At 36.9% G+C, this 13,462-nt stretch overlaps 1 protein-coding gene across 8 annotated transcripts in view; it reads right to left on the bottom strand.

Annotated features, from left to right (window-relative positions):
- Positions 1-13,462, bottom strand: part of DNAH7 (dynein axonemal heavy chain 7) — a 275,290-nt gene that overhangs the window by 219,644 nt on the left and 42,184 nt on the right. For 7 of the 8 annotated variants that reach the window (XM_050969448.1, XM_050969447.1, XM_050969454.1 and 4 more), the window contains exons 8-12: positions 12,503-12,628; positions 6,831-6,950; positions 4,350-4,533; positions 2,888-3,067; positions 1,024-1,320 (exon numbers count right to left, since the gene is read on the bottom strand). In XM_050969448.1, coding sequence (XP_050825405.1) covers positions 1,024-1,320; positions 2,888-3,067; positions 4,350-4,533; positions 6,831-6,950; positions 12,503-12,628 — 907 coding nt within the window. The remainder of the gene's footprint in view (positions 1-1,023; positions 1,321-2,887; positions 3,068-4,349; positions 4,534-6,830; positions 6,951-12,502; positions 12,629-13,462) is intronic. The other variant, XM_050969452.1, reaches the window with a different exon arrangement.

Genomic DNA, 13,462 nt, shown 5'->3' with positions numbered 1-13,462 from the left:
ATCTACCAATGTGATATATGCGATCATGTGCCAGCAATGCCCCTCTGCCATGTACATTGGCCAAACCGGACAGTCTCTATGCAAAAGACTAAATGGACACAAATCAGACGCCAAGAATTATAACATTCAAAAACCAGTAGGAGAACACTTCAACCTCTCTGGTCACTCGATTACAGATCTCAAAGTCGCAATACTCCAACAAAAAGACTTCAAAAACAGATTCCAATGAGAAACTGCAGAATTGGAATTCATTTGCAAACCTGACATCATTAAATTAGGCTGGGAGTGGATGGGTCATTACACAAAGTAAAACCTATTTCCCCATGCTAATTTTTCCCCCTACTGATACTCATACCTTCTTGTCAAGTATTGGAAATGGGCCATCCTGATTATCACTACAAAGGTTTTTTTTTCTCCTGCTGATAATAGCCCACCTTAACTAATTACCCTGGTTATAGTCAGTATGGCAACACCCATTTTTTCATGTCCTCTGTGTATGTATATCTTCCTACTGTATTTTCCACTGCATGCATCTGATGAAGTGGGTTTTAGTCCACAAAAGCTTATGCTCAAATAAATGTGTTAGTCTCTAAAGTGCCACAAGTACTCCTCATTCTTCTTGCTGATACAGACTAACAAGGCTACCACTCTGAAACCTGAGTGTGTAAAAGAAGCAGACACTGCCACAGCCCTGGACAGCTAGAAGGAACTGAAGGACATTTGGGCCCACTCTATCATTTATGCTCTCACGTGAAAGAGGGAGCACTAGGGCTGCAGGAGTGGCCCTAATGGACACTGCTGGCCAAAACAATCCAATCACACATGCACAGGGTACATGTACACCAGAAGTTTGTCCATGTGGACAATTAGCCGAAGAATCACCAGCTTCTTCTAGGAAACTGATGAGATCCAACTCACTCTAAGTACTGCAAATAATTATAAATTCTGATAAGCAGCATACCTAGTACAAAAATAACTTTAAAATAAACTCAATGTCTTTTTCTGAAAATCAATATAATTTACCTTCCTAGAAGTGTACTGTATTTCCTCACTGAGGTTTTGGTATTTGACAGCTTCTCCTGTTATTTCTTCAAAGTTATGTTCCTCTGACAGGAACTGATCAATATCCTCTTCAGCTTGTTTGTTTATCAAGAAATTGTACTTATCATACAGTTTGAGATGCTCCATAGGTGCAATGCTTTCTTTGGCAATCTCTTCTTTGATCCTTCTCTTATGCTCATTCAGGATTTCATCGAGGATAATAGGTTTCAAATTAGTGGATTTAGACTTGCTTTCCGGCTTTGGAAAAACACATTGTTTCTGTAACTTGTTTTACTATGTTTATCTCATGAACAATAAAAATTGCACAAAATAATCAATTAAATGTTACATAATCATGCAGCTTTCTAAACGGAATTTAGTTATGTAGGTCTTGTCTAGACAAACAGTTAGTTTGTGAAAACTGGAGTATAAATCTACAGAGCTCCAGCATGCTTCATACTAAATGTCTACGTCGACTCTGCATACTAAAAGTTCCCTAATGTGTTCTAACCTATGGCCAAAGGACAGTTAGTATGCAGCACGACAACTCACCATGCATAAACTGTTCATCTACACATGTTCAAAAGATATTCCTGTTGTATGGCTACTCAAATTCAGCATCAAACTCCTTTATGTCCTAGTTTATAAAATGGTACTCTGAAAAGTCTCACTGGCTATCAAGAATATAGAAATGTATCATTCAGATATTGTTAGAGAATGTCAATATGCTATTTAAAAAACTAAAAGATGTTTATTGCTATTTCAAATTTAATCTATATTAATTTTATTTTATCTGGAGAGTCACAACAACTTTAGTCTAGATAGTCTTGCTATCAACTGATCAATCAGTGATGTTCAAATAAAACTGACCAACTTCCTGCAAGTCCCTAATGAGCTTTCAAGCTTGGAGGCACACTATTTATATTCCTTAAAAAATAATCTTAATTTTATCCTTTTCCAACATTCATTCTAAAAATGAAAGGAATTATATTTGGCAGTCAGCCTCTTAATAAACTGATCATCTGTTCCAAAGACACGTTATTATGTTTTATTTGTTTGTCACCTGATAGCTCACTGAGTAGAAACCTGATTCAGGAAAGTATAATTATTCAGGATAGCACTTTAAACATGTGCTTAACTTTAAGTATATTGATAACATTGAAGGCCATATTGTCTCACTTTCTCCCCTAGCTCCACTATCACAAGTCTCTAGAACCAATCAGAGAGAGGAATGAGGAAGAAGCATCAGAAGGGAGCTCTGTTAACCTTTGCCAGGTTATGAATTACATCCTTAAATTGTAAGTAAGATGCAATCAAGGTGGAGAAAACTAATTAAAATAGCTTTTTATGGTTTTGTTTAGCGTTCTCTAGCCTGGGTTACTTTCCCATTTGGGCTTTTATTTAAATTTGCTTCATAACATTTGGATGATTAAAACAATTTAAACTCAGTGAGTTCCTTAAAAGATATGCTTTTAACCTCTATTAGTAATAATCAGTTCACAAGAATTTATATTTAACACAAGACTATCTTTGCATTACCAAAAATGAAGGCAGTTTTCATAACATTAAGGTCAGAAAAGTTTTAAGAAATACAAACGCATTACCTGTTTTCTACTCTATATTTAGAAGAATAATTACAGAAAGTGGATTTTAAGAGACTAGTTTAAATGTCTTAGATTAATAAGATTAGAATTGTTTCAAGTGTTCTATGATGTACTAAAAGAGCAATGTTATACTACTGTGAAAGATATAAAAGGAGAATTATTAATCAAATTACCTATGATCTAAATCTAGCAACAACAGAGTGAGAAAACAAAAACAAAGTTATAAAATAGTAATTTCTTACCCACTTAGAATACAATTTGGTCTCAACTCTTGGCACAAGATTGATAGCTTTAATCATAACATTATAAATATTCAGAAATATAACTTCATAATCATTAAACTCAGGTTCAAACTTAATACAGTCTTTGTCAAGGATCAGCCTCATGATGAAACCTGAATGCTCATAGGCTCGAACAGATTGCTAACAAAAACAGAATGAAATATATTAGTTACCTCAGCTCATACAGGAAAAATAAAAAAAACATTATTTCAAAACCATTACAGCTTAAGCACTGAAATCCTTAAGGGTGTTAATTGCAAATGGCATGCCTTACATAAGGTAAGCATGATAAAAATTACACGTAAAAGTGCTCTGAAAAAATTTATGAAACATTGGCATTCATTAAGACTACATTCAACTTGTTATTTTGTCAGTAAGTGGCAGTATACTATATACTACACCAAACCAGAACTTTATAAAGTTGGTTATACAAGTCAAGGTTGTAGCAGCTTTACATTATTAGCACTTACACACATAACACCACATGCAAGGTGAGATTCTGCTCTGAGTTGCACAATATAAATCCATTTCCTTTAACAAAGCTACTGCAGATATACACTGGTGTAATGTAAGGAAAATCTGATCCACAAAAATGAACCTGAGAATATTATGGGGATAATATTTGCACCACAGAACACCAGACTACTCTTTTTTCCCTGTGGTGGGGCTTCCAAGGAATCCAACCATGGGATCTCTAATACTGTATTAATCCCTGATGAATTCCATGGGCTTTTCACCACCCCTTCAAATTTGGAATCGCTATCTCTTTCCTGTTAAAACTCTTCTTTCTTCTCTCTGTCAGACTGCCACCATTTTAATAACATATTATAAATATGCTGAAATCACCACTATGAAGGGATATATATTTAATTGAAATACAGATAAAATTATCCATCAGACAACAAATATCACAATGTATGAGCAGACAAAATAACAGGAACAGAGGGGAGCTGGATTGGGCACAAATTGTGAAGGAAAAAGAGGATCATGCCAGCTTCATAGCATGCTTCCCTGGGATCCTATGGAAGTTCCTCCACCAGCATTCTCTGGGAGTGGGAGGTCCATGCAGATTTGAGGGCAAGGCGGGGGTCCGATGGAACAGAGAGAGGGAACAACTACACTCCGCAAGGTTTGGATGCACATCAATGTCTTCCAGTTATAAATCTAATTGACTACAATTACAAATTATATTTTTGATTGACTGGATCCAAAATATGTTAATATTTCCCTTTTCACTTGACAAAAATAAAGGTGCTTTTGCTTTATTTTTCTTGGCTATTTTAACAAGATTGTAGCTTGCCATTACAATTTTTATGACTTCTTTTTGATAAATCTTTTCAGAAAAAATAGTTTAAACATGGAAAAAGTCATTTTATGTACATGGACTAGCAACAATGCCTTATTAGTATCTAATCCTACTTACTGGAGGCTGCACAATTAAATCCGTGAAGTCCTGTATTGAAAGTAAGGCTAAGTTTTGCAGTTGTCGAGTCATTAAAGTAGCAGCACAGTCAAAGAAAGATTCTAATTTGGCACTGCTGGCATTTGTAGGCACCTGCTTTCTTTTATTACCTTGGTAATAGATATTTTGCACTTCTGGAAACCACCTTGAAAGAACAGAAGAGGATGTTTTAAGTGATTAGAATGAACAAACTCTAGTTTTTAAATAAATGTTTATATTATACCTCTTTTAATAAAGTCCTAAGACACTGTAGTATATCTGAGCAACTATAGTTTAACTTGAGTGGTGTCATATTGCTGAGTGACTTAAACAGGGAATGTTTACCTGAAAAGTTATCTTCTATTATGGAATCAAATTTCAAATATAAAATGTGAGAGAGCTAAGTTTGTTATCTTGTTCTGGTCTTTTATTTCTCAGGCAGAAAGAAACAGAAGTGTTGCAGAAGCAGCACTCTCAGTCCCTGGAAGAAACAGTTTCTTGTGTCACTTATGAGTGACCTCAGTAAGTATTAATAAAAAGAACTGACAGAGATCCAAAGGGAATTCTGTCCAACTGTTGCTGGCCATGAGATGGAGCCGCATGAATAGGGAAACATAAAGCACAAGCACAAAAAAGTCCGTAACTTGAGGTTCTGCCAAGGATGCAGAGGAACCCTCTCCAAGACGTGGGTGGAATATATGAGAAGCTAGCTCAGTAAAACCAATATATAACAGAACTCATTGTAAGATATAACATTTAAAGTTGATGACATAAACTCAGTTTTCATTTTAAAGACAAATCTAAGAAACTGCTCACTCTGGAATGTGTAGATAAACATCCAGCACTTCAAATAACAAAAAAGAAGGCGGAAAGTTTTGACAGAGTTTCTTTATATAAGTAAAAACCAAAATGATAGCAAAAATATTAACAAATGATTGCAGGAAGCCAAAAAGCCAACAGATTATAGAATGGTCACCAATCTGGGGTACACTGAAACAATATAGCCTCAAAATAAGATTTTCAAAAATGAAAAAGTAACTTTGGGTACTACAACAGAGACCCCATTAGAAGATTGATTTCCAGAGAGTACTGAGTATTCACCCTCTGAGAAACAGGCGCTGTAAAGTGTCTCATATTGAACACCAAAAAGGCACGTCACTCAAAATCATTGCTCATTTTTAAAATCCTGGCCTTATACCAAGCCTCTTTAGGTCTTCAGATTTTTGTAAATACAATATTCCTTAGATGATTTATTACTGAAACAACTACAGAGCTGAATGTGTAAGTAATGAAAGAACAAATTCAACACTGTCTTCAGAGACAGTGCCATTAATGCTACAGTAAACTAATCTGAGTTATAGACCTATATTTTTACTTGAATCCACTCAAGAGTAACATGGTTAGGGCCTGATTCTTCTGCCAAAAAAGTAAATGGGAAAACTCGCTTTGAGCTCAGTGAGAGCAAAAGTTGGCTTTATTGTACAGTAGAAATGTTTAAATGCAAACTACAGATTTTTATCTTAAATTGTCATAACTTATTTACTAGGCAGTGACAATAGATATATTTTTTCCTTTACTAATCTTGCAGTTCTTCAACATTCAAAACTGACTTCAGTAGGAAGCTACAAGCATAGAACAAAGACAGGACTGGGCCCACTGAAGTGTCTTGCAAGAATAATATTGCCACACTGCTCAACAAAACTTAAACTGAAAATCAAAGGAAGCAAAATATTAAAAGGTAGGTCTTCATTAGGTTAAAATTGCTAAACAATAAATTATACTCATTTTAACCCTGATCCTTCAATGGGGCTCCACAGCGGGTCTGTGCTAATGAATCCCATTGCAAGATTAGGGCCTTCTATAGGAGGGGTTCTAGATATGAAACTTTGGTTTTTCATCTATACTCAAGCAGTATAAGAAAGGCTGCTTCTAGAGATCTGTAGTACTGGAATAATATGTGGCTAATGTGAATTAGTATTCAAAGCCTATCAATAACAATGTTTTTATGATAACAAACCAAAAACACAGACATTTTAAACGGATCCTGTAATCGGTATGTTAAAAGCTTACAGTCTCCACAGAATGACAACCAAAATAAGCGAGCAAAGTCAACTATGCCAACTTCAAGTACAGTTTCTCATCATTGTCTAAAATCCAGAATAAGCATTATTGCATAAATCAGTATGATATACTTAGCATCTATACGGCTCTCTTCATCCATAAATCTCAAAGCATTTTACAAAGGAGAGCATCATTATCCCTGGTTTACACAACAGGAACTTAAAACAGAACAACACTGATACATTTTAATTGTACATATTAGAGAAAAAGATGCCACTCTTTCTCTTTTCCCAAAAAAACCAAAAAGGCAAACTAATAAAAAAAACCTTCCAAAGATATACAGAGCAGAAGTTAAAGATTTCTCCCTGTGCAACTTAAACATAAAGATATATTTGATCATACTTTTTAAGAAGAACTTCTTTGGCAGATTCCATGTGCTTCAGGGCAATATTCTGGAAGAATGAGAGTTCCATTGCTTCCTGACGATTGTGAAATGTTTCTTTATCAACTAAGCGTAAATTTCTATAAGACAGCCATAAAATGAATATTTTAAGTATATATACTTTTCACTTTGTATTTCTCTCTCTGAGTTATTGTTTATAAAAGGAAAATTACCAAATTACATAGTTAAAAATTATAACTAGGATTATACCAAATTCATGGTCCGTTTTGGTCAATTTCATGGTCATATGATTTTTTAAATCATGAATTTAATTATTTCAGCCATTTAAATCTAAAATTTCATGGTGTTGTAGGGGTCCTGACTCAAAAAGGAGTTATGTGTAGGGGGGAAGTCACAAGGTTATTGTAGGGGAGGTTGCGATCAATGTTCCCTCTAATTTTTTACATCCACGTGCAGAATGAATTTTGTTATGTGCACCAATATGGAGAGTGAGAGCTCTGGCTGGGGGTGTGGGCTGGAAATGAAGGGTTTGGGGTGAGGGATGGGGCTATGGGCTGGGGAAGAGGGCTGAGGTGCAGGGATGAGGGCTCCAGCTGGGGATGCAGGCCCTGGGGTGGGGCTGGGGCAGGGAGAAAGGACTCCCCCTAACTGTCTCTCAGCATAGCAGCCCCAGGGCTGGGGCAAGAGGAGAGGCACCTCTCCCCAACAGCAGCAGCTCCGAAACCCACATCCCTCAGAATGGGCTACCCCAGACCACTAGGGTGCCAAATTCTGCTGGATAAGCAAAGAAGGCCATCTTTACATGATGGTAACTGCTACTGGTGGGAAAATGGGCCAGTTACAGTTTGTGCCACTACACCAGCAGCAGCTCCAGAGCTGAGGCGCCTCTCCCTGCCACCAGCAGCTCCGAGAAGAGGCACCTCTCCCCGCCAGCAGCAGCTCCATCAGGATCCCCAATTTGAGAAACACTGATCTCCCCAGTGAAATCTGTATAGCATGGGTAAAAGTACATGAAAGACCAGATTTCACAGTTGGTGACATTTTTCATGACCGTGAATTTGGCAGGGCCCTAATTATAACCTACTTCTTAAGTTTGAATTTAAAATGATTTCACATCCATGATTTTAATTAAAATAGCAAGTTGCTATAAGATTTTGCTAATATTAGTCTAGGAAAACAAAATCTAAATGTAAAATAAATATTGCAATATTGCCTACAAGTTTTGCATATGCTTCACATGTGCAGTGAGATGGCTGGGGTTTCAGAGAACTTTAAATATGATGGTAAGTTGAAGATAAGGGAACTACTCACATGAATAAATGTTTGCAGAATTGGAGCCCATGTGCAGGTGACCAATTCTACTTACATTCAGGAAAAATAACTTGCCTGTGCTTTAAATGGTTCCCTTCTAGTAAAATTCAACTCAAGAAGCTTCACACATATACAAAAACACAAATATAAGACAGAAATAACATTTTAGTAAATTTAGTAATGTGAGTCAGCTAGCAAAATTGCCTTTAACATTTGCAAGGTATTCAAAGCCAAATAAATTGGGTGCTTGTCTGATACTTAGCAAATATAAAAACAAACATGTAATCTACTACTGCAATTGCTTTCTGGTTCGCAAGCCACTGTGGATGCAGTGTTGATTCAGTCTTCTGGTGTCAGTTAAAAAGAGCAGGATCATGCAATTTTGTCTACTCTGAGAAGCAAAAAGGAAACTCTGGGCCAATTAACTGACTGAGCAGAAATAATAAGGTGAATGAGGAAGAGGGTTGAGCAAAGAGGGGAAAAATACCTGCAAGTGCCCTGCTGAGCAAGATACTAACTCTTTCATAGTTGGAAACAATCCTAGTGCAGATTGACTGACTGAAGCATCCCTCCTCCAAATCCTACATCAACTATTGTGGTCAGGTTCATATGAAGGTGCTTGGTGAAAACGTGGACAGAGCTCCAGGTGACTACTCTGCAAAAGTCCATCCATTTTCAAACACAGGGCTGGACCAAGAGAAGCTTGTATGAGGACCTCTCACAATTTAGGAAAAAAGGTAATTCCACTTCATCTTGCTGTATGGAAGAGGTCTTATAGGACTGAGTAATATGAGAAAAGGTACAGGCATAATTGTCTGAGAAAACATGCCTGGGGCATCTGCAGAAGAAGGGGGAGGACAAATTGAGAGGCAGGGGTGATAGGCAAAGGTATTGGGCCCAAATCTCACTTCCTCTCTTCAAGGGGTCTGGTATAAGGGGTATGTGATAATTGCCTTCAGTTGCAAAGAACTCCCTAGAGGCTACAGAAGAAGAAATGGTGAAAAGAGGAACTCATTGAGAGGAGGATCAGTTTAAGAAGTTCCTTGTGGGGGACAGAGGTTTCATGACCCTCGAGCAGAGAAACTGTGTATATTCTATGACTCTATGATTCTATTGACTGAGGTAATGACCTAAGGTATAAGGAGCTCTTCTTCTCATACAGAGAACAGGGAGTCACTGAAGGGTGGGCCTGAAAGGAGTCTTCCAACTGCATTCTTTCCCCTTTACTGATGATCTGGCTGTCCTGTCTAAAAATGGGCAGAGCAGAAGTGTTCCAAACTAAAGTGAGGATGCCTGGTTTGAGTTTACTCCTAGTGGCAAAAAAGCTGGGTGGAGAGAACCACAGAGCTACTGCTTAAATGAGTATTGTAGGTACACTAGCCATGAGATGGGTGAGAAGAGGGAAACCCCACATACAGGGCACCTTCCCAACATTTTTATTTTAAACAACAGCAAAACAGGCTTGCAGATGGTATCTTCAGTGGCTCCTGAGGCTGAAAAGATCATTTGATTCAGTGCAAGGGGCTTTCTGCCATCCTCAAAACAAAGCAGGATGACTGAAATTTAAGAGAACTCCTGAGAGGGGAGGAAGCTGAGTGATAAAACTGCTTGTGCTAAACAGGTTCTCTGATGACTGTCAGTAGGGGAGGAAATCAACATAGCGTCCTCACTGGGGAGCCAAGCCACAGTCCAGCTTTTCAAACTTAAAGGCTTGATCTCCAATCATATTACAACAAATACTAAGATAATTTTTCTACAGAAAATTTATTTGGTATGAGGACAGAGGAAGATGGGATACACAAAAACTGGAGATTTGATATGCATATCAGATAATCTCCATTTAAATGGTAAGAACAGGAACTTTGGGGCCTGATGCTGCACTCGCTGTACAGTCAATACTCCAGCAGACTTACAGAAGAGTTTTCGGTGCAAAAACTGCTTTCAAAAACTAGTCATAACTGACCCAGTTACATATGGTTCCATTTTGTTGTTTACATAGAAGCTTAATCATGTTCCACTGCTAGGCTAAAGCTAATGAAGAAATTATTTTATCACCTTAAATAAGTATCTCCAACACCCAGATGGGGACTGGTCTCCTCTCACTGAAGTAGGTGGGAGTTTCTGATCAGGACCAGAGTTCCCAGTGACTGAAGGCTAATGTTTCCAAAGAGGAGACCCACTGCCAAAGCCAGGGAGTGATTTAACCAAGGAGAGATCCTTGCTGGTGATGACCAAAGCAGTAAAAAAAAAATTAAAAAAAAAAAAACACCACAAACAACAAAAAACTGGATATGATCATATCAAAGATGCCTAGGAGAAATCCAGAACCCAGACAGATGCACTCTGTCTTCCCTTCTTCAACAGAACCCAAAAGAACTGGGAGGGCTGCCTCAAACTCCTTCTAATGAAAGAAGCTCTGAAGACTTATTTGACTGAGACTGGAACGGTCAACATCAAGAGGCACCTCAACTCTGAATACCCAATAAACATGGCTATATGCATGGCAAAAGTAGTGTCAAAGTCCCAGGCCAAAGAGGAACATGAAGACTGATGCTGAAGGCTCCTCACTGCTAAACCCTGCAGATTTGAGAACAGCTTTAAATGATTTTGTTCACTAGAAGCTTCCAAGATCATGTGACAAGGGCATATATATCCCAACAGTTATCTATACAGAAAATTCTCAAAGCAGAACAACATCAATTTCAGAAGCCCAAGATAAAGATTCTAAATTATGCACCCTATTTGCCAGAGTATATGAAATTTAGTAGATAAGTGAAGAATATTTGACAGAAATAGTTTATTGTCCCTTGATTAGTTCCTACAATTCAACAAAAATGTATATTTAATTAAATTAATCAGTTTAAGATCTTTAAAAGGAGCATCGTATTTTACTAAAAAGGAATCTTACTAGAATAGTTTGCTTTTCTGATTATTACAGAATCTGATTAACTATCAAATGCTGCTTAGTGGGTAGCTGAAGAAGTCACTGTCACAGAAATTTGGACTGTCCCCTCTAGTCATAACTGTAGATTTAGAAGACAAACCTAAATTTGACAAAGAAAACCTTTTACATGTTTTTTTTTCCATTGTCTTTTTCTTGGCTGTAAAAATATACATTTTAAAATTAATTGGATGTCACATCTGAAAATTTTCACTTGGAAGTTGATTTAATTGAAGATTCAAATTAATGTCGCTGTTATTTGAAGGTCCTGAATCATCAGAAACAGAAATAATATCCTGCTCAACCACAAATTTCAAAATTTTTAAAGATAATTCCCTCTGACAATACAAAGTTACTTCAGGAACTATCTAACCAGAATCAGCTACACTAATCAAGTAAGAGGATTTTTCTTTGCTTTCACACTTCCTACACAATGAGAATATGTATATGTATATACTTGATCATAAGCCGGTTTGTTTATATGCCAACCCCCCAAGACGGATAAGTAAAAATGGAAAATTTTTATAACCCATTAATAAGCCGACCCTATAATTCAGGGGTCAGAAAACTTTGGCTCCCAGGCCATCAAGATAACCCGCTGGTGGGCCAAGATGTTTTGTTTACCTCAAACATCTGTGGGACTGCCATACTTGCATAATTTTCTCAATAGCTCACATGGTATTCCTTCAACTGTTGATTATATCCCACAAGAATGGGAATATATGAATTCCTCTTTTCTTAGCCTAGCAGTTAACACTGTTGAGAGCCTGAAATATAACATTCTGAACTATGTATCCATTGATAGCAAAATATTCTGAGAGTCCTGCATAAAAGGATGTCAAGGCAGCCATCAGACAAATGTTATAAATTTGTGGGGCTAGATAGCTGAGATAATAGACACTTTTTTCCACCCTGGAATAAGCCTTTTCGCATGCTCCTTTTCTGAGAAATCTTTTTTTTTTTTTTAGGTTATTAAACATTTTTCTAATGCTGAGTTTTTGCTTTTCATTATAGACTCAGTGGCTGTTCTTCTGGTCTCCTACTTCGTCACAATGATAGAAGCAGAAAAGTAACAAAAATGTGTTTGGAATGTCTGACTGGTTCTGGGCCATTCTTCATAACCAACTTTCAGATTTAGCAGAAGTGAATCAAAATAGTTCCATTGCCCCAGCAAAAACATGTAAGTCAGTGCAACTTCAAAATGAAAGGAGGCAATGGTCTTCCCATGACATGGGTATATAATCATTTCCCTCACTTTCAGTCCCAACCCGCGCACTGTATCAGGAATGTGGCCAGCTATATAGAGTCAACAATCACTTGGAAGAGTTCCTTAGTAGCCTTAAATCCTAAGATGACAAAGTAAGTAGGTTTGCACATTTTCTGTCAAAAGAGCTTAAAATCTACAGGGTCCACACTTACTTAAAAGAAGTCTCCCATAAGTCCAGAACAGCCAACATTGTGGGGTTCATTGCATACAAATTTTCCTTTATGTAACTGCAAGCTGACAAGAAAGACTTGTTCCAAGGTTTTGGCACAACTTCCATTCTAAACAAAACAGTAAAATAAAGTCTCCAATTAGTCATGCTAAGAATCCAAAAGATATGTATATTTCCTTAATAGTTATAATTGTGTCGCATGCCACTGAGATTTACAATTTGGGAAATAAAATTAATTTCCTCTTTCACTCTTCAGAAATTAAAAATATTGTCCTAGAATATTGGCGAGTACATATAAAATTAAATATTGAGATAGAATTTTATGCTAAAATTTAAGCAGAGATATGTAACTCATTCATGGTCCCTTATGACTTCTTAGAGCTCATCAAACCAATTAGATAACATGCATGCTGCTTATACAGGTAATTAACCAATATTTTTTTTCAATGATCTTGAATATGTAATAGGTAAGGCCGTATGTTTGTCACAACCATGATTTTTGTTACAAAATCCATGCATTCTAAGGTCTTTTAATAAAATGTGATTGCCTTTTTCACCTCAGTCTGCCTGCTACTAAGTACAATTTTCATGTATTTTTACATATTTGGCACTTTGTGGTATCCTGCTAACTTTGAATACGTTAAAAACTGTTGATCATAGTTATTTAACACTTTCTAATGGAAAATAGATTTAATAGTTAAAATATTTTGTGTCATGACTTTTTAAAAAGCTAATATAACAAAAAAAAATTTGTGACAGAGATTAACCTTTCTTGCCTGTAACCAGAGTTCTTTGAGATGGACTCTGCATGTTCACATTCATGAGATGTGCTAATGGTGCGGCTCTGATGGTGGAATATTTTGATAGCAGTACCTGTCTCTCTATTCACTGTTCCTGAATGTTGTGAGGACCAAGGTACAGAAGGGGACATGGTATTCCAGCC

The sequence above is a fragment of the Gopherus flavomarginatus genome, chromosome 10, assembly GCF_025201925.1.
Source record: "Gopherus flavomarginatus isolate rGopFla2 chromosome 10, rGopFla2.mat.asm, whole genome shotgun sequence".
NCBI classification, from domain to species: Eukaryota; Metazoa; Chordata; order Testudines; family Testudinidae; genus Gopherus; species Gopherus flavomarginatus.
The sequence above is the reverse complement of the archived record's forward strand: the minus strand, read 5'-3'. Positions and strand labels throughout refer to the sequence as shown.